The sequence below is a fragment of the Maylandia zebra genome, linkage group LG11 (genome assembly GCF_041146795.1).
Source record: "Maylandia zebra isolate NMK-2024a linkage group LG11, Mzebra_GT3a, whole genome shotgun sequence".
NCBI lineage: Eukaryota > Metazoa > Chordata > Actinopteri > Cichliformes > Cichlidae > Maylandia > Maylandia zebra.
In genome coordinates, this window is record NC_135177.1 from 25387896 (window position 1) to 25409994 (window position 22099).

General features: G+C 41.5%; 1 protein-coding gene across 5 annotated transcripts in view; it reads left to right on the forward strand.

The window, feature by feature from the left end:
• Window positions 1-22099, forward strand: part of grik5 (glutamate receptor, ionotropic, kainate 5) — a 123035-nt gene that overhangs the window by 52822 nt on the left and 48114 nt on the right. For all 5 annotated transcript variants that reach the window (XR_013100849.1, XM_076890093.1, XM_004550893.4 and 2 more), the window contains exons 4-7: window positions 14000-14161; window positions 15555-15719; window positions 19313-19410; window positions 19724-19889. Coding sequence is in view for 4 of the 5 variants with exons in the window: in XM_076890093.1 (XP_076746208.1) it covers window positions 14050-14161; window positions 15555-15719; window positions 19313-19410; window positions 19724-19889 (541 nt within the window). In the remaining variant the exon portion in view is untranslated. The remainder of the gene's footprint in view (window positions 1-13999; window positions 14162-15554; window positions 15720-19312; window positions 19411-19723; window positions 19890-22099) is intronic.

Here is a 22099-nt window from a genome sequence, read left to right on the forward strand (position 1 = left end):
CTTGTGCTTTTGGGCACTCCAGTGATGTTGCAGCTCTGAAATATGGCCAAACTGGTGGCAAGTGGCATCTTGGCAGCTGCACGCTTGACTTTTCTCAGTTCATGGGCAGTTATTTGGCGCCTTGGTTTTTCCACACACTTCTTGCGACTCTGTTGACTATTTTGAATGAAACGCTTGATTGTTCGATGATCACGCTTCAGAAGCTTTGCAATTTTGAGACTGCTGCATCCCTCTGCAAGATATCTCACTATTTTTGACTTTTCTGAGCCTGTCAAGTCCTTCTTTTGACCCATTTTGCCAAAGGAAAGGACGTTGCCTAATAATTATGCACACCTGATATAGGGTGTTGATGTCATTAGACCACACCCCTTCTCATTACAGAGATGCACATCACCTAATATGCTTAATTGGTAGTAGGCTTTCGAGCCTATACAGCTTGGAGTAAGACAACATGCATGAAGAGGATGATGTGGACAAAATACTCATTTGCCTAATAATTCTGCACTCCCTGTATATTTTATTTTCAGAAAAGGGGCCGCCATTACCAATGAGGTGAAAACACGAAGGAAAGAGACAACGCTACTGACATCGTATTAAAATGTCATCCTCTTCCACCTCACCTCAAGCCTCTCCTGACTTGGCATCAGGGCTCTAACACATGAAAATGAGCATACCCATATGGAAAAGATATATATATAAATATATAAGTTTGTATCTGTCTTGTATGAAAAGCATACGAGAGTGAAAACACATATAAGATCCCTTGAAAAATTATATAATGAAACTTGTATGTTTTGGATACTTACTAAAAAAATATATGAAAGTAATGAGAAAGTGGCCACTTTCATGAGTAAATCATATATGGTTTTACTATTTCTTTTCCATATGGGTAAACACTATTTATGCACACTAATTTCCAATGTTGTTACTTATTGACAACAGATTAGACATGACCCTCCCCTCAGTTGTTGCTGAACAACAGCAACGCCTGGTTATAAGCTAACATTATGCCAGCTGATGTTAGTCTTAAGTGTCCTAAAATGACACTTAAGACAATAAAACAAATGGCAGCCAGAGTTGTTTGTCCTATAGCAGTCACCAGTATATAGGATTGAACTCTTGAATTAAGGATAAGAAAACAGAACAGTTGAATGCAATCTGCAATCTAGTGAAAATTTAGACGTGAAGTCCTGGTTGTCTATTAGCAACCAGGACTTTTAGAACGATTATTCACTTACTTCTTTATTACTGTTGGTTGCAATGTTGCCTCATAGCAAGAAGGTCTATGGTCCGTATCCACCAGCTGGCTGGGGCCTTTCTATGAGTCTTTCTGGAGTTTGCATGTCTATGTGGGTTCTTTTTGAGTGCTCTGGCTTACCCCGATAGTCCAAAGAAATCCCTGTTAGTTTAAATGGTGACTGTAAATTAGTTGTAGTTGTGAATACAAGTGTGATTGGTCTGTCTTAGCTCTGGTGTACCTCCCTGTGGACAGGGTCAGGTGGGAGTTGCTGGTTCAGAGAATATTACAAGATAAAATAGGAAACAGAATGAGACATTTTGCATCCTATCTTTGCAAATTACATTAAGAAGAAGAAAAACTGGGAACCATGGCCCTGATGCTCTCAAGAAAACATCACAAGCTAATTCAGCTCTACGTACTGTTTCCTTGCAGATCTAGAGACTCAATTTGTGCATGCTGTGGAGGCATTTTTAGCCTTGGTGGAAATTACTTTTTCCTACTGCTAATATTTATTTCATTATATAATTAATATATAGAACATATTATATTTGTTTAACTAAAAACCTTGCATTGCCTCAAATACTTTGCACATTTATTATGTAACACTGCTGAAACCTGATGCCTAAAAAGCTGTTTCCAACGCACCGTAGCACACAACATAAGTGGATGAATCCTCAAAATATCTTCACTTTTGCTCTGAGTGTGGCGTCCTTTTTTGTTTCCCAGCTGGGTCTGAGAGGTACTGAAAATGCCTCCTGCTTGGGGCATCTGAAAACAAAGTGCAGAATGCTGCAGTCGGTAATGCATTTAGCACAGATGGATACACAAATAAAGAGCTGTTTATGCAAAACGGATGCACACCAATGTTTTGAAAGTGTCCAGTCACTCCATATTTCAGTATTTTGCTGAATCTCGCCGCCTCCCCCCTCTCCCCCCCTCTCCCCCTCCCCAGTCAGTTCCTGTCAGACCTAATAGTGTGATGTCTCGTCTTGAATGGAGATGACCAATTTTAGACTCAGTCATGGGTGTTAGAATCGTACAACATGTTCAGGACACTCACAATACATTCAGGCAAAAAGATTATTATTAGGAGAATCAAATTTTTATAAATATCGACCATTAGCCCCCGGTTAGACCACAAATTTGAAAACGTAATTACATGCCTAATTCAATGCGATTATTATGTATTGCAGATGATTAACCAGCTCAGCAATATCAATCCGAGCAATTCACATAATACCAAGTTTCAATTCATATTGAACAATTAGAATCTGGAGCAAGTAGTCATAGTACATACACAGCCTCAGGATTAGCATAATAAAATATGGTCAGATGAAAGCAGTTTTTATGGTCAGTAAGTACACATATTAATGTATTTATGGGCTGTTAGGCTTGTAGAATAAAATAACAAAAAAAAGGGTAAAATCACTTGATTAAAAGGATAATTTATGGCGCAAACTGAATACTGAAAAGTCATTATTTTTTGTGTTGCCTCCTCCAGCTACGTAGCATTTTCTATGCCACAATCTGACAAAGGACATTATTATTAAAAAGTATTTTCCTGGCATTTCCACTGTTCTGGCTGCAGAAAGAAAGACAACATGGGAGAGAAGGAATAACATCACCCAAGGTCAGGAGCTCTATCCATACCCATGTGTTTTCCAGCAGGAGACACGATGAAAAAAAGTCCCTCAGGGCTTCATTGTGTTATCCAATCGCTTCTGTGACCTTTTTAAAATGGATGGTGCAGTTTTTTTTCTTTTAAATGAAATGGCTCATAAAGAACTTGATCAATTATGTAATCCAATACAGCCACCAGCTTTTTTTCAGTTATCTAAGCACATTTGGGGATAAAAAGTTGAGTCATTTCATTTTTGCCTTTATTTCAGAGGTGGTATTTTTAGACTCAGGTTTTGGCGACAGCGAGATTTTTCCCACTTTGGTAACACTAAGGCCACAGTCAGTATTATCTTTTAAGGCGCAGACTTCAGATTGTCGCTGAGTCAACACAGATTGGCGATGTCTCGAGTCGCATGGCATTATTCACGGCTTATATTCACCATCTGGCGCTAATGCAAAGTTCTCAGCTATTTTAGCAGCAGCTTCAAAAGTAAAAAATGTATTTTTCATTCACTTATCCTCAGGCACAAACTCTCAACGCAACTCGAAAACAATGTCGGACAGAAAAGAAAATCATGAAGATAAGACGACAGATAATTACTGCATTTGTCTTTGTTAAATCTGATTATTTTTTATTCATAGCGCAGTGCCTGCTTCTAAATATATTAAAATAATGAGCTAAACAAGTAAATATGTGGCGAAACAAAAAAAGCTTTGATTCTACAAGGATGTGGAGCTGGTTGGGAAGTACTAGGACAAATGGAAGTTTCTGATTAATTGCCGTTCTTGCGCTCTTGCTAAATTTAAAGTCTCCCCCTTCTGTGATCGTTTAAACGATCAAGTCAAAGGCTGTAAAATGTTAAATGTCACAGGAAGACATTTCATGGAAACCGAAGATGTTTTTACATTGCCTTACAGGCTGTTTGAAAGTCTTTCATAATACCAGCAGTGATTAAAAAAATGCCCTTCATCTAACTTTGAGATGATTCAAATCTTGTTCATTTATTACAAGTCCAGGCACATGCTTCTTTTTTCCTGGGCAAAGAAATAAAATTCTCACAGATTTCTTTGTAAAATGCTTTAAATGAAAGAGGTGGCTGAAAAAGCATGATGTAAGAGTTTGCTTTCTTACAGGATTTTAACCCTGGCGTTCCACATCGATACTTGGACCTTGTAAGAGAGCACGATCATTCCTGTCCTGAATGGGAACACTGGCTTGCCCTACATATGTGGGTATTTGCATAGTTACTTTGCATAGATGCAAGTGAATCCTTTTCAGATCCTGAACCGAGTCTGCGAAGTGCAGTCAGAGAGAATTTGTCTCTTGCCCGGGGCAGCTGAAAAACAAACCAAATTTGAGCATGCTGCTTTCTGCAGAGCAAATTAGTACAGACGAAAACACAAACCAGAAGCCCCACATGTAAACTTGAATCACAAGAGCACTTTTGCAGCACTTGGTTTCCCCTTTGACTTTCCCTTTTTTCCCTCTTCTTTTTCTGTTTTAGCTTTCTCCTCCCCTCCTGGTTGCTTTCTGTCGGCGATGAGAGTACGACGGCTTGTCCTGATCTCACACGACCAATTTTAGATTTAGCTGTGTGAGACAAAATTACACAAGCATCTGAGTGGACATGCAGCAAGTCCCGGTCATATATATACTACACACACCTGAGTCGAACAGAATGTGCACTCTTGTTCTTGGTCACGTACTAGAAACACATTCTTTCTGTTTCTGCCTCTCACTACTAGAGCGTAATTACTCTCTTTCTCTCTCTCACACTCTCTCTCTCTCACACACATGCGCACACACACAACCACACACACACACTGCAGCAGCAAAGCAAAGCCCCGCTTCACACGACCAGTGGTCTCTGACTCCCCGATCTCTCATTTACTTGTTCCATCACTTTTCCTCGCTTCTCTCTTTTCCTCTCCTTCGCACTCCCCCCCCTCCTCCTCCTCTCATCCTCGACTCTGTTGCCACGGTAGCAAAACCTGACAATGAGAGAGCGAGAAACGGAGAGAGAGAGAGAGACAGAGACTGAATGCCATCTGAGTCATTTTATCCTCAACCTGTGTTGGATGTGTGTGTGTGTGCGTGAAGGTGAATGTGTTGGATGTGTTTTTGTAAATCTTGTGTGTTGTGTGTGTTTGTGCATGAGTTAGCGAGAGAGTGAGCGCGGTGCGTGGGTGTCTAAGTGGGAGAGCTGCGTGGAGTCGGTTCAGCGGTTCATCGCAGAGCTGTGGCAGTGCGATGGGCAAACGCACCACCTTTGTCTGTCTCACCGCACGTAGCCGGGCCATTTCCGATTTCTATTTCATGTTCGCCGCACGTTGTAATTTTAAAGTAATATCCTCTCAGTCAGACACACAACATTTATAACTCTGATATGCTTTTGTGATGCAACACACTTTCGCTGGCTGTACATAATGTTACATGCATCAACATCTCCGTGTTAATACGACGTCTTCGCGACACTGCATCAGCTCAACTTATGCTAAATCAGCTTTATTTGTATTAAACTGTCATGACATACAAATATCTCAATGGGTTTACATGCTGACTGTGGTGCTCGCACAGCTCTCTAAGAAAAAAATACTACTGACACACACACACACGCATATGGAGGGAAAAAAATCCTTTAGCACATGAGCAAAAAGAACAATGAAAAGAATCCTCAGGAGAAGCAATCCAAAAAAGACATCCCTCCTCCGTGGATGGCCGGCTGTGCAGTAAGGAGCAGCAGTTGTGGAAAAGGCAACTACTATAAAAATAGCACAAAATTATAACAGTTAATAAAAATTCAACGCTCAAGACATTTCTACCTCAATGATGGGGACACACTTACATAAATTCCTATAACTAAACACGTAAAATCAGTTTATGATGAAAGCGAAAAGATTTTATATCCACTCTGACGTCCACCCAATAGCCTCCACTGATTTAAACTGACAGCGCTCTATTCTTACTCAGACATTGTTCTCTTCGCAGTGCCCTGCGCAATAATATCACTCTTATACATTCCAAGGCTTTGCTCTGAACGCAAATTTTAGCTCTCCAAACAAGCCAGGGGGCGAGTGAGTTCAAGGAGAGCTCCCTAATTGTGATTAAAGTGCTGTGCTTACATAAGCCACAGTTGCAACAAGTGGGAACTGCACCGACAGCTGGATACAGTGAGCCGCGCATCTTTTTGCATCGTTTGTGGTGAAAGCAGTGAACTGAATGTCACACACACACAAACTCACGCGTGCACACATGCCTTGGCTCTGATCTGAACAGCAGGTGGTACATATGCATGCAGGAGGGCTGAAATGTAAACTTGCTGCTGGCGCATGCAAACAAATAAAACGAAGACGCGCATCGGAACTCGGACAAAGAAAAAACAAATCAAATGACGCACTTACGCGTGAGCAAGCAAACACACACACACACACACACACACACACACACACACACACACACACACACACACAGAGTTTTGTTTGAGAGTTTGGGCATGTGCGTGCAGCTTTCGGGTGCCTGTGTGTACGTTTGTGCGTGACATACTCAGATGTGACAGTGTCACAGGAGCACGGTGGTTCCCCAAGCAGGCGGTGTCACCGACTGAGGGCCTCTTTGTCAAGGAGAACACTGGGAAGAATTTATCCATGTTCAATGAACAGAGAGGGAGAGAGAGGGGGGAGATGGGTGAGGGGGAAAGGAGAGGCTGTAACAGAGAAAGTGCACTGTCGAGATTGAAGAGACCGCTGAGAGCTAAGATGGGGAACGAGAAGAGAGGGGTCAGTAAAGAGACAGGGGTATAGAGTGTTCCTGAAGATGAGACAAAACAGATCGAGGCTGAGGGAGAGGAGATACAGGGATGTGGGAGAAAGCAGAGAGAGAGGAGAAGGTGAAAATGAGAGCTCAAAGTGTCTGCAGCACTGCTGAAAGAGGACAAGGTGGAGACATACGAAATATATGGAAGTATCTGAGTGACTTGCGTTGGCCACAATAGTGGAAATACCTGATGCAGTCAAGAAAGCCATGCAGTAAATCCTGCTAGTGGAATAGTGATGATGATGATGATGATGATGATGAGGGCTTGTTTTGCTTTCTTTTTGCCAATCTGCTTGATTATTTGTTGCCTTCACATTTAACAGAAGCTGGGGTAACATCTTCAACTTTTTCGTTTTTTCTGATCGACAGCCCAAAATCCATTTACAGTCAAAGGAAATTGCGAAAAATCAACACTCGATTTGCTGGATCCTGCAGTGGTTTGGCATTTATTCTCAGAAGGGATTATCAAGATTGATTAAAGATCTGCAGAAAATGAAGTTGCCTTTCTCAGAGACTGTCAGCACAGAATTGCCTGTCACAAATTTGGACAGTCATGTGCCCTTTCAATTGCAGCATCATGAATGGCTTTCTTACAGGAAGCTGCAGGAGTTCAGAGATTTCATCAATGCAATGACGAAATAAGTGTTTGCTTTTTAAAACCTGTAAGCCCGGTCGATCCTTCGCCTCAGACTGTGGGGTTTCAGTTGCCTTGTAAAAAAAGGGTTTTAAAGATGTTAGCAGAAGTTGATGTTTTTGCAGAAGCTCTAATGATAGGGTTGATTTAACACATTTTTTTCAGATTGCAGTTTGCAATGTTGATCTCAAATGAGAGAAACTCTTAGCATAAAACAAATATTTAGCACCGTCACTTTTATTTCTGCACTATTTCAAATTTGAATGATTTACTATAGCTGTTCATGTTATTGTGCCCACTGCCTTTGTAAGGTTTACTTTGCATTTGGAGTAGTTTTAAAATATGAGTGGAAGGCTCACTCTTTGTTATTCTGTGTGGCCAAACTAATATAACCTTTTATCCACCATTCTCCAGTCAAGTAAACATTTTCAAAAATCAAACTTCAGATAGACGGCTCACTGGTAGGCAGCGTCACATGAATAAATCATGGTTTCTCAAAATGTTCAACTTCACCTTGAAATCTTCAGCCTAAGTTTGAAAGGAATGGCAACGATGATGTTAAAATCCTTAGAAAGAAAAGTGCATTTCTGAAAAGAGGAAGAGAGAGAAGGACAAAGCTAAGCTAGAAGAGAAAGTCAGAAATGGGGAGATTAGAGAGGTGCATCCAAGGTAAAGTGAAGGGGTCCAAAGCCAAAATGCTGAGTCAATGCGACCAAGAACATGTGCTTCTGCTTTGATATTAGATGCGACACAAAGAGCTCAAGACATAATTCTGCCAAGAGGGCCAAAGTGAAGGGTCCCTAGTACTTTTCCACCCGCACTGTACACAAACTACTCACACACACACATGCACACAAACACACACACATTAACTAGACCGACCACTCGGCTCATTTTTGCTGTCCTGGGGTTAACGAATGCTCTGAAATGGCCTGACCGCGCTCATTCAGGCACGCTAGCCCAGCTGTCTGCAAACCGGCCGGCTCTAGTCAGCAGTGACTGTTAATTGTGAGAAAAATGAGCAAAATAGCACTTGTGTCCCATAATGGCTGGCGGTACAGTCTCCTTAAATCCACAGTCACTGAAGCCGTTCCACTTGCAAATTCAATTATAGGAATGATTCATCCTTCCATTATGATAACTGTCAGATTTTCTTGTGTCATACAAAGAGGCAGAAGGGGAAAAACAAATCATTCGCCAGCCCACCCCCTGCTGAAACCCTTCTCCTTCTCCTCTCCCCCCCCTCAAGCTGTATTTCTCCGTCTGATTTCTTTTTCTCTTTCTTTGCATTCCTCTATTTTTCCCCCCAACTCCTCCCCTGCTATCGCTCATCCCGCTTTCTTTGCCTTAGTCTCTGTTCATCTTCTCTTCATCTGCCTGGGGGTGCGAGGCGAGATAGCATTCCCTCGTTTTCTGATTCTCTCCATACACCCCCCCACCCGTCCCTCCCCTCTCTCCTACTCTGCCATACAACCCACCCACCCCTTCTCCCCCGTGCTCTCTCTAGATAATTAAGATCTCTGATTTTACGGTTTTCTCTTTCATAATAGGCTCTGCAGACACTATAAGCGAGCCGCCAAGTCTGCAGCATTTACACACAAACAAAAAGAAGCACACACAAATATGCATATGTTTTCAGACAGACACACACACACACAGTAAGATGAATGCATGCACCAAACAACTAAATCTCCAACTGGAATGAACGTGCTCCACTCAAACTCTCCATTTTCCCCCTCTCTCTCTCTTTTATACACTGTCCTACACACATGCACAAACACACACATGCACACAGAAAGTCAGGATATTTATATATTTTAGCTTTTGTGTATTTGTCAGCGGTGCCAGCATGTGGGGTGACTTACAGCAGGGTGCAGAATGAAAGCGAGCTAGGGGAGCTTGAAGCAGTGTTTTCTCTACAGCTCAGACTAGTCTGGCTCTGCTCGGCCCTCTTGCTGCTTCAGCTCCCTGCAGACTGACACCCGACTACTACAGGGACTCATCCATGTACTACTGTAGCAGTGGAGCTGGTACGGCCGCCAGAAACACAGCCCTCGCAAATTAAACACGGCAATAGTCTCTCAACATTTGCGCTCTATTTCTTTCTGACTGTGTGTCTCACCAAATTCCCCTCATCCTATTCTGCTGCGTTGCAGCCGCTTATTTTCTTTCGTTCACCTGCAGTGATGGAAGAGGTGCTCAGACCCAGAATTTCATGCCACAGTTATTGCGGCAAAAACCATCATAGGTAAAATGTATTGTTGCAATGATAATCAGAATTTCCTAGAAAACCATGAGTGCTAAAATACAGGTTTATACTGTTTTCTCTGGATTTCTATCGCCCGGCAGTCAATTGTATGTTGCACCTAACATTACTAACATAAAATGCACTTGAAACAATAGAAACAAAAAGAGGGATTTAAAACATGAATTTATGTGTTTGAATTAGGTGTTTATAAGTTTAAATGTATTGAATTGTTTGTATAAATGTTACTGCTGCACACCTATAAAATAGCGCTGTATAAGCTACATCCACAGTAACTAGAACTGGTGACCTTAGTTTTGATCACTGTTTTTCTCCTCTGGATTATTAAACATAAAGCTGTTTATAATGTCAGACAGTAATCAGACTTGTTGGTAATGTGACAGTGTTTCACTGCTGATTATTGACTATTGTAATATCACTCATATATTGTCAGTAAAAAACCAAAATTCTAATATGGAAAAGAAATGTAAGAAAACCTTTGGCATTTTTAACATTTAATATACAATCATGTAAGTTTTCACTGGACTCTGTGCAGGTCTTTGAAAATCTAAGTACATCCTTCTGTAGCTCTTAGAATCACTTATCGCAGCAATAGCTTGAATTCATTGTAACTATTTTTACATTAATTCAGGTCTGTGTGATTTGACGGTATCTGTTTGTGTGAGCCAAGATTTAAATTCGGCTGAGTTTTAGCTGTTACGGTCGCTCATATGACTTTAGAACATTTTGGCATTCAGAGGAGTTCGTGGTTGAATCAATGACGGTAAGGTACAGAGGTCCCGTGGCTGCAAAACAAGCCAAAATCATCAGCCCTACACAACTGTGCCTGCTAATTGGTATGAAGTGTTTTTGTTAAGGTGCTGTGTTTTGTTTCTGCCGACGGTGGTGGTGCTGTGGATTACGGTTAAACATCTTCCACTTTGGTCTTGGCTGTCCAATTGTTCCAGAAATTTTGTGGTTTGTTCAGATCCAACTTTGCAAATCTGTGCCGTGCTGCCATGTCCTTTTCAGAAAGAAGAAGCTTTCTCAGGTAACCCTTCCAAACAACCACACTTGTTCAGTCTTGGTCTTATTGTACTGTCAGCTCTAACTGTTAACATGCTCACTGAGGCCTGTAGAGTCTGAGCTGTAGCTTTTGGGCTTTTTTGCTGTTTCTCTGAAGATTGCACATTATGACCTTGGAGTGAATTTTCTGTGATGTCCACTCTCTTTAAGATTGTGGCTCTGTGTTAACACTCACCTGAATGCTTTGATCGGTGACAAAGGGCTGCTGCTTACTATCCTAATTCCTGTAGACTCAATAAGAGCGTACTTAGTTTGCTACAGAACTGCAGCTATGAAATTTTTTATTTTTCACGACTGGCCTCTTCGTCTTTTTTATCTTTCAGTCACTCCCTTTAGAGGTCCCCACAGTAGGGTGCCTTCATCTCACCCTATCACTAGCATGCTCTTCTGTCACATCAACCCTCTGAATGTCCTTCTTCATTACATCCATGAATCTTCTTGGTGGTTTAGCATTACCATCCAGTAAATCTTTTCTTGTTATCTTTCTGTCTTTTTTACACAACTGTAATTCTAAAAATAAACATTTTGCTGTATAAAAAACTAGCAAAAAAGAGGCTGCATTAGTGGTACATGAGACATATGACTCTTTGTCGTTTTTTTCTACTTCTTTTGTCTTTGGGAAATAGTAACCATATGCAAAAATGACCTTTTATGTATGATAGAATATATTTTATTATATGCACCACATTAGAGACTAGTTTTTGACATACAGTGTGAGTAGAATTTTAATGGTGCGGTTAGGTGAGATAATTAAAAATACCCACTTTAATGTTGGGAGCTTATTCTACAGCAATGAGTCATATTTGTTTTACAGTGTGTTACACATTTTGTTTGATAATTATATTCCTTAAAAACAAACTATTTGATGTCAAACACATGTAGTGAAAGGAAAAACACACATTTCCCTTTAAATATAGTGCAAGTATGAAGTAACTTAGATTAAAAAATACTTGAGAAAATTGGAAGTACTTCAGATTGATACCTGAGTACAGTCCTTGAGGAAATATACTTTTTCACCGCTGCCTTTCTGTCTCTATACTCCTCTGCGTCTCCTCCTGCAGAGACACTTTCCAATCTCTTCTCTCTGTATTCAATTTTGCTCTTTTATTCCCTCATCGTCACAAGCCTATTCCCTCGGTTTGATTTTTTTCTCTTATTCTCCTCTTATTCTACTTCTATCGCAGATTTCCATCTTCTTCCTCACTCCCAGTATTCCTCTCCTTGGAGTACAGAAACTATAATCTTCTCTGTCCAATGCTGTCAATAGCTCTCAATAACAATGAAATAGCACCAGTTCCTCCCCATCACTGATGAAGGCATAGCCTCAGTTCGGATCTTATTCGTCATCAGGGCAATCTGCTTCTTGGTAATAGCCAATCAAATGGCTCCTGTGAAATGCAGCGCTCCCATGATAGGTTCCCCATTGTTTTGATTGACTGCACCTGAGGGCCCGCCACTTCGGCTGGCCTCGATCAATACCCCATCACGCACACGAGGAAAGCGCACGCTCATACTTGCACTGGAATAAACACAGGGACACGCACACGTGCACACACACAATTTGGTGAAGAGTAAATTGAGAAGGAAACCACTGGTACGGCAAGCAAACAGAATACAATAGTAAAAGCCAGCAAAATGGAGTACTTGCAGCACCACGCACAGTTGCGTTACAGCAGTGTGCCACGCTGACCTCGTTGTGCGCTCAACTTTGAATTCGTGCACACAAACATGATGACAAGGAGGAACTTTAAACTGTTGGTGAACTACTTACTAGTTTCCATCTTTGCCGTGACACACTGTGTTGAACAGGAATGATTTATGGAAAACAATGAGATGGAAAATTGCTCCCATATTGTGCCTCTTATTCTATGTTGTGTCACACATACAGATGGCCTCGCATAAGCTCTGCCTCTGTTCACTTTGAACTACAGCGACCATAATGAGAGCGGCACAGCCATCTGCACGGTATGGTGTATGTTATTAGTATTACAAACATGTTGACGCGCACATTTGCCCACCCTTCGATTGCGAGACATGTAAAGTCAGGCAGGATGAATGGGAGGTCGGTTATTGCATAAAGAGCAAAGAAAAAGCAGAGGAAAGGGGAAGTGTGGCTGGTTCAGAAGACTGTGAAGATAGATTCAAAGCAGAGGGTTGCAGATTTTTTTGATGTTCTTTAAACATCAAAGTCAAACGAGTGTTGGAAAGGTGAGTGAGGTAAAAAAACAAAGATAACATGGACATCTCAAAGTGAATATGGCTATTAAAAAAAAGGACAGAGGGTGGAGGCGTTTTTATTCAACAAAGACAATCCTCGTGATCTGTGTCTTTGATGCAGACACAGTGTATGCTCCAATAATACCAGCTCACCCCTGCATGCATTCGTCAGGGTCTCAGGTCAGCCCCTATGAATCCATCAGCCCCCGTTCTCAGCTGCAAGGGTCAATTCAAGGTCCTGAACCTGAGTGTCCCTGCTGTCTGTCAAGACCTCAGACCAGTGAACGAGATGCTTGAAACAATCCCAAGTCAACACCCTCTACCACCATAACCTCCTCACCAACACCCCCCTCCCCCTCCCCCTAGCCTGGCTGTCACACAGCACTCCTTCCCCTCTCCTCTGTCTTCATCCCTCCCTTCATCTCTCCATTCTTTCACACCGCCTTGTCATGTTGTCAGTCAGAGCAAGGATGTGTCACTCCTGGAGAGAGCTGCTTAGCACCACTGGAGCTCAGCTGAGCTCCGTTTCTTTCTTTGTGTTTGTGTGTCTGTTTGAAGGTTGTGATGGAGGTTAGGTTACAAAAAAAACACGTAAATGCGTATCTTGTGTAGTGGGGGTGTAAGGAATATACATACACTGTTCAAGGCAGTTGTCTTTGTCATGAACTCTGTGTTTCTAGCGTATTGACACATCTGTGTGTTTGCATTTGTTTGCGCTTGTGTATATATGTGTGTATGTACAATAAGGATGTGCATGACTGACTGCGTGACATCTTGCGTGTCAGCTGTGATGTTTTCTTTGAACTGCCTCTGGAGATCCCTTCAAGGATGCATCCTGTCACTTCTAAACGGCAGCCTTTCCACAGGAGACGTGAATAGAGCTGTGTGTACTGTATTTTATGATTAGACAGGCTGTATGCATAGGACTGGGCTGCCTTGTGAAGTGACAGTGAACATCTTCATAGCTGATTTTTTTATTGTATGTGCTGTCGAATTACAGGTGCTTCCACTCCGTGGGAATCTGACAGTGCAAATTGAAGATGAGCTAAATCATGACAATTTGAAGAGAGACCTCTTTAAAGCCAGGACAGTGATTTTTTTTTTTTGTGAAGTAACATGTCGTGTATTCCTCCGCTCCTGCAGGTGGCGGTACAGGCAGCCAGCAGACCATTCTCCATGAGGAGCAGTAGAAGATGCCGGCTCTGCCAGCACTGCTGCTGTCAATACACTTCCTCTCCTTCCTGCTAGTCACCATGCCGCCACGCTCCCTCAGTCAGGCCCCTCTGCTCTCCTCTGTCCGCATGGGTGAGTGGCCACCTGTCCTGCCATATCCACATAAAGGGGTCAAACAACTCTCATCAAAGACACACTACTTCTTCTTCTTCTTCTTCTTTTTTGTTGTTCTATATTGTTGTTCTCTATATGTGGAAATTACACAAATTCTATTGTTTTCTCAGTATTTCCGAGCTATTCGAAGGATGCTGTCAATCGGCACCACACCACAACTCATCCGTGCCCAAAATTAATATCATGGCAAAAGGAAACTTCTTGAAGAGTGTTCCATCTATCTATGCATCCATGTATCCATCCATCCGGTTCAGTTCAGTTGACTTCCATTCAGTTCAATTCATGAAGTGCCAAATCGCAACAGTAGTCACTTCAAGCCATTTTTTTTTATATTGTAATGTAAAGACCCCACAATAATACAGGGGGAAAAAAAGACAATCAAAAAACACCCCTTTAAGCAAACACTTGGCAACAGTGGAAAGGAAAACCTAACAGGAAGAGATATCCGCTAGAACCAGGCACAGGCAGGGCAGCCATCTGTGTAGAGTTGAGGGACGAGAGAAGGGACAAAAAAACCACACCATGGAAGGGAGCCAATGATTAATAATACTAATGATTAAATGCAGAATGGTGTGTAAACACATAACGAGAGATCCATCCAATCATCCATCCATCCATCTCCTTTAGTACCTACTTCCATAATGCAAGAGGAGGTATACAGCCTAGAGAAGTTCCCAGTCTATTACTGGGGCTAAAGGTGTGCCAGCATATGGTAAATGTGTAAAGTAATGTTATCATCCATGTACAAATGTGTGCTGAGGCCTTGATCCAGGTTCATAGTTAGTAAAGGTACACTTGGTTGCTTCCTTATTTCCCACAGCAGATGGATCCACATGGGCTTGGGACCAGCATTAGGAGTCCACTAACCTGTGACCCTCTGAGGCTGGCTTTGTGTCTCCCTCCAGTCTCAAACCAGGCACCACCTTGAGCCACTTAGATTTATCGTTAATAAAACAGCATCATATTCAGTGAAAAAACCCAAATGATGATAATATGTGTCCTCTCATGTAGCGCTCAGAAGCAAATCAAATAAGCACATTTCCCAAAATGTTTGATTTATGATGTTGTTTGCATCTGGCACACATACTAATCTGAACGAGGACGAGTACCTCATTCCTTTGGCAGTCGGTGGCTGTGATCCCTTTATCAGCCCCACTTGTCCACCCACTGCACATTCCCACATTTACATGAGGATGGATAATATTGTTAACTCGTCTTCCAGCTTTACGCCTTGTTATGTTTTTAGCTTTCTCCTCACCTCCTCACTACTCACTCTCCCACTCTCCACTGCCCTCCATCTTCATCCATCCATCCATCCTCTCCTCTACTTCACCTATCTCTCCCTCTCTAGCTGCAATCCTGGATGACCAGTCTGTGTGTGGGCGTGGGGAGCGGCTGGCGCTGGCCCTGGCCAGGGAGAACATCAACAGCGTGATGGAGGGTCCAGCTCGAGCCCGCGTGGAGGTGGACATATATGAGCTGCAAAAAGACTCCCAGTACGACACTACAGACACCAGTGAGTGGTGTGAGAATGACCACTGTGGCAGAATCACATTCCAGCAAACACTATTGTCCACTGGGACATAATGCCCCACAGAGAGTGAAAGCTGGGGATACAAGAAGGTTTTATTGGTAGTCTTTAATATTAACAGTAATAGTGACAAATAGAGAGAAGAACCAGGAGCAGCAATATTGCAGTACTTTAATTCTAAAACACTTCAGAAATGTGCTGTTATAGAGTTATAAATACATAAGATTGCATTTTCTCAAAAGCTGCCTCTTTAAAAACAAAAACCTCAAATGATACATAGGGTGATAAAACACCAGCACTTTCATGCGATTAGGAGCCAGTAAGGGATTTTGCTGATTAGTTTACATGTCATTGGAGACCAGTAATGGGCCACTAAGACTGTCTCATTAAAAACAGTGGACCTGTGCCCTCCAGTAACAGCTGGCGCTGTGTGCTGTGCAGACCATGATGAAAACAAATCATCAAATACTAATACAGATCAGCAGGACAGGCAAACAGAACGCAGCAGAGAGGCTGTTTCATGAAAATTGTATTGATATAGAGAGTGTGCAAAGACAGAAGGAAGCACTGCTGAATCCAACCACTGAAGAGATAGAAACCCTGCTCCTATTCTAATCGGTCAGCGACCCTGCCACAAGCTACTGGCAAAATGTCTGTGTGTGCTTGAGAAGGGTTGTGTACATATGTGCATGCTTGAGTTGCAGGGGTGTGTGTATGTGTGTGTCCTTGACCAATGGGCAGGAGACTCTGACAGGCTTGTTTGCTCAAAGCATTTTTTGGTCTCTGGATCAGAGAGCTCGTCATCTTACGGCTACAACTGAGGCGCGCATGCACACACTCAACCCACACAGGCCTTTACACATGCATGCACACACAAACCCTCTCTGCAGACGCTTATGCACATTCACACACAGGCACAATATGAGCATATACTGTAAGCTCGCACATTGGAATCAATTAATACAACAAGCTAATACACAGTAAAGGAAAATAATCACAGTTTAGTCATCAGGCATTTTTGATGTGTCTGTGAATAATTTTTAGATGGATTCACAAAAACATTGTCATTAAAAAAGAGCTTAGCAGGGATTAAGAGAGAGAGTACAAAAATCTGTCAGTAGGTATTTTTTAGCCTCTCAGTGGATAGCATTCCCAGTGTTGCTTACACAATATGGACACAAGCATTGGGCTAAACCTGTTAATCTTTGAATTTAGGTGGGGTTTTTTTGCCACAGGTGTATAAAATCAAGCCCTAACCATGTATTCTGCCTTTACAAACATTTGTGAAAGAATGCATTGTTCTAAATGTGGTATTGTAAAGATGCTACCTTTGCAAATAGTCAATTTAGGAAATTTCTTCCCACTAAATATTCCAGGATCAGCTGTTGCAAAGTGGAAATGTTTAGGAACCACAGCAACTGAGCCACAAAGCAGCACACCACGTAAAGTTACAGGGCGGGATCGTTGAGTGCATAAAAGTCAAAAAGCTTTGCTGACTTAATAACTGCAGAGCTCCAAATGTCCTGTGGCGTTAACCATTGTCTGTCACGGTCACTGCTCAGCACAAAGTTTTGATTATAAAGGGAATGTTTAGGAAATAAGTCTAAATCTCGGCTTTGTTTCCCATATATTGAGCTATATGTTCAAAATGACATTTAAACCTCGAACAGATTAGCGAACCCTGCATTTATGTGCTCCCAGGAAATTATATATATTACACAACCATTCTCAAGCTGTTCTTTGACTTCATGTGCTTTTAACTCAGCATGTGAAAACCAAATAGAAGCTAAAATAAGATGCAGTCATTTTTATAAAAACAATTTTTTAAATACATGATTCCAAGAAAATAACTACCTTGGCTGAGGTGTTGTCAAGGTTACGGCTAATAAATAACTCTTCCAACTAACCATGGTAACTTTGTATGGATGCAAAGTAAATGTTACAAGTGTATACCACACTAGAAATTAAATGTTAGCGAGAAAGTTGATATTTATTAAATTCGTTTCTTTTTTTTAGTGTCCGCAACACATTTACTCTCTTCTGCCATGTTTTTATTTATGGCTGTGCCAACTGTTCTTGTGGGTCACTCGCCACTTTAATGTTTTATGGGGTTTATGTGCAGGCATAAAATAGCAACTTTTTTTTACACTTTTGCTTTGATATCTGGGCTCATTCTGGGAACTCATCAGCTAGTCTGCCTATGTAGTCTCAGGGAATGATTGCCATTCCCGCTGTGAGGATAGCGGATAGTTTGAGACTTCCTTTTTATATGTGGTGGTCATTTTTTTCCTAATGCTGTATCCCATAGTGTAGTGGTTTACGGTGAAAGGTCCATGGTTTCATCTTGGGAGGAGAGAAAAATCCCTTGGGAGTTGTATCAGGAGAGTCATCTGGTGTAAAAATCTGCCAAATCAAGGATGCGCAGCTACCTGCTGTGATGACCCCATGTGTGAATAAGGAAGCAGCAGAAAGTGGCTTTTAATGGAACGTTAAAGAACGTTAAAGAATCCCCAAATGATAGTTGATGGCTTTAAGATTGCTTTGCGGCAATCTTTTGTCCTCTACGCTTACTCAGACATGATTGGTAAACAATAAAAGCCAGAACGCTTCAGATTGTGTATGTTCATATTCTTTATCGAAACGATTGTGTGAGCTGTAGAGAAGCTAGAGTGGAAATTTTCCTTACATTTCAACAGATTTTAAACCAGTTCAGTTATTTTTGTCTTTGTTAGGTGGGAATTCAGATGATAATTATGATCAGTAATACTTCCAGGTCTGTCCATAAGTGAAACTGTTTTTTTCCCTTTACGTTTTATGTATATGAACCTAGTTAGTGTATTGTAGATAGAAAACTGTAACAGGAAACACACACACGATAGACAATATAAATGTAAACATGGATACTGAAATTCAATATGTCAAAGGAATGTGAATTATACACTAAATACACAGTTATAGTGAAGACATCTGTTGGGGTTTGAAGTAGTGAAACCAGCAGTATGCTTGATTGTACTGCAGAAATAGTGTTTGCTTGAGCCATTCCTGAGCATAGAACTCTTTGAGTTAATCGTCAGATAATTTCATGAATACTTAATGTAATAGACAAATGTGTAAAGCTGTTTCTCCCACACTAATGTCCTCCTCCAAACAGGATTAAAATGCAGACTGGCGTTTGTTCATCGAAGCCGACCACCAGTCTGTTAGTATTGTTCTGATTCCAGGGGTACACTAGAGTTGTCTTGAAAATCATTAAAGCCGTTAAAAATGACTATCTAAACAAGTGAATAATAGCAGCAGGCATCCTGTGGGCTGCCCTGTTGTAGTCCTTGGAGGATTTCCCTCAAAAATAAATCAGATTATAATGAGGCAGATTGTGCTGCAACAATACAACGAGTGGTTAAACTGAAACGGTAATGCGTCCTCTGAGTTCTTGGTTGCATTTAAATTTCCACGCTTTTCCCCCTGACTGCAGCCCCTTCAGTATGCTAACGCAGCACTGCCTTCAAAACAAACCAGAAGAAAAGGTGTATGTCTGCTTATTCACTGTTTATCTCCTTTTTTGTTTTGTTCCCTTTCAGTGTGTCAGATTCTACCCAAAGGCGTTGTCTCTGTGATAGGTCCCGCCTCCAGCCCCGCCTCTGGCTCTACTGTTAGTCACATATGTGGGGAGAAGGAGGTGAGCGTGGAAGATAAACATGTCTCATAGCTTTTCCCGTCCTGTTTGCTACCATTGCTGCTCATGTAGGTCTGATGAATGTTGACTTGCTTGTTCTGTTCCTTCTGATATAATTAAGCTTCACCCACTACTTCGTGCTGCTTTCTTACTTCTTTTTATTAAATGCATTTTTTGGCGTAGGTCCCTCCGTTTTCTGCCCTTCCCACCTTTCTCATCTCCGTTCTCAGCCTCTAGCTACTCAAATGAATCATCCTTAATCACCACAGATCTGTGTTTTCTTGCCTTTCTTATTAGTTTCCTCTCCTCTCATCAGATTCCTCATGTAAAAATTGGACCCGAGGAAACTCCTCGCCTGCCGTACCTGCGCTTTGCGTCTGTTACTCTGTACCCTAGCAACGAGGACCTGAGCCTGGCCATTGGAGCCATCTTGCGCTCATTCAGCTACCCCTCAGCCAGCCTGGTCTGCGCCAAGGCTGAGTGTAAGTACATGCTGCGTGTTGTATAGTTAAACAGTTTATTATGTGTGACTGCGTGGCTGTGTTTGTATTTAGGTGGGTGTAAATGCATCGGCTGTGTCGCTGCGTGCCCGATTACCTCACGTACTGTATGTGTATGTTTGTGTGTATGTGCAAATTGCTCTGTGGGAGTGTTGGCAGATTCACTGTTACACTGTTTGGGCGGATATGACTGTTTGGCACTGCTGGACATTCATTTTTGACAGTCTGGTCATGAAGTTCTGTCTGTTGTCAGAGTTCAGAACATGGCTCATGCTGCAGCCCTCCCAATTATTACTCATGCTCTTGCACACTGTCTCTTATCCACCTCAGAGGGTTGTTAGGCCAAACCAGTATAATAAATATTCTTGTTTAAAATGCTTTCCAGTATTGGAGGAACTTAGGGGACATTTGATTTAACTTTGCCCGGCACTCAGAGAGCTTTAACATCACAGGGGATTCAGGGCTTAGCCACTCGCCCTATTTATTTTCATTTTGAAAGAGTGTGTTATTGATTTATAATGCACTCCCCAAACCAGAGCCTAAGGAATTAAAGCGCTTGGCAGGATGATGACTAGTATTAATAATAGTATTGTGGTATTCAAACACTTTGTGATACAAACACTTTTTTTTTAAATAGTAGAGGTGTAATGGTTAAAAAAAATAACAAAAGAAACCCCCGCGGTCTCTTGCTTTTCTGTTTTCCCTTTTTCTGATAACCTTCCCGTTGCTGTAGACATAAAAAGTTAAGTGCAGCAGCTCAGTGCAAGAATGTAAACGCAGACAAAACAGAAGGATTATGTGACAGAGACACCTCGGGAGGAATAAGTGACAGTTGTGGCAGAGAAGAGGAGGAATCGCTTCATCATTATAGTAAACTGAAGGTTTAGGAAGCTGTTGTTTTCTTATTGGTATAAACAGCATGTTTGTAAATATATGATGGGTAATAGTGGTTGAGAAAAGGCTCACGTGTCCTGTTCTTATGTTGTTTGTGCTAGTTAGCCGTGTGGAGGTTCTGTGGCAGTCTGGTAGAAGCCTAAATGTTTAAAGATCATAAGAACATAAACTCAGTCTGTTAGTTTTGTTAATATATAACTCATACAAACATGATAAAATGTCCTCCTCCTGGATATGAGCTGTATACTATAAACTTAGCAGGCACTTTATTAACTACACCTGTTAACCCTCCTGCCATCCTTTAAAAAACTCACACCCATCACCCTAGGGACCATTCTCAGCCACGCCATAAAAAGACCATATATCCATATTTTATTCCACTTTAAATTAGCCAACCTTGTAAAACTACTTCTCCCTGAAATATTCATGTAAAGTTTTAATTATATTTTCGTTGTTTTAACCCTTCAAATCCCAGTGTTATTACATGAGCGCCCTGTGTTATAAGCCCCAAAAACCAAAAAACGAAACTAAATATTTCCACAAAAAACCAGTTGAAGTAATATGTGATTGTCATTATAAGTAGGCCTTTAGATGGACCAAAGATTGGCACCAACATACATTTTGACCTGCCATTGTTTTTTTTGCATTTTTTTTGCAATTTAAAAATTAAAACTTCAAGGCCCTGAGTCTTCATTGACATCCAAGAAAAGAAGAAAAAATAAAATCATATGATGATAATTTGGGGTTGAAAAATAGCGTTTATAATGGAAGTCAATGGGCAGAAAATGGTCCCCAGGGTGATGGGTGTGGGGATTTCTGCTGCTCAGCCATTTTAGGCTGATTTAAGGAATTCACACTGGAATATTAACATTGACAGGTAAAAACTATCCTGTGGCAAGTTTGGTTATATTCCACTGAACACAGTGGAAATGGCAGCCATTTAACACATAGCAGTGGCACAAAAAGGTCCCAAGAAGGCAGGAAGGTTAAACGATTGTTAGTGTAATTATCTATTCAGCCAATCACATGGGAGCACCTCAGTGCATTTAGACATGTAAAGATGGTCAAGATGTCCTGCTGGAGATCAAACTGAGCATCAGAATCTACTTGAGTCTTCTTACACAGTCATCTCCAGCGTTTACAGAGAATGATCTGAAAAAAGAGAAAATATCCAGTGAACAGCAGTACTGGGCGAAGATGCCTGTTGATGTCAGAGGTCACGGAGAGGAAGGTATGCAGAAGAGCATCTCTGAAAGGCATGAAACATTGAATCTCCAGCAGCAGAAGACCACATTGGA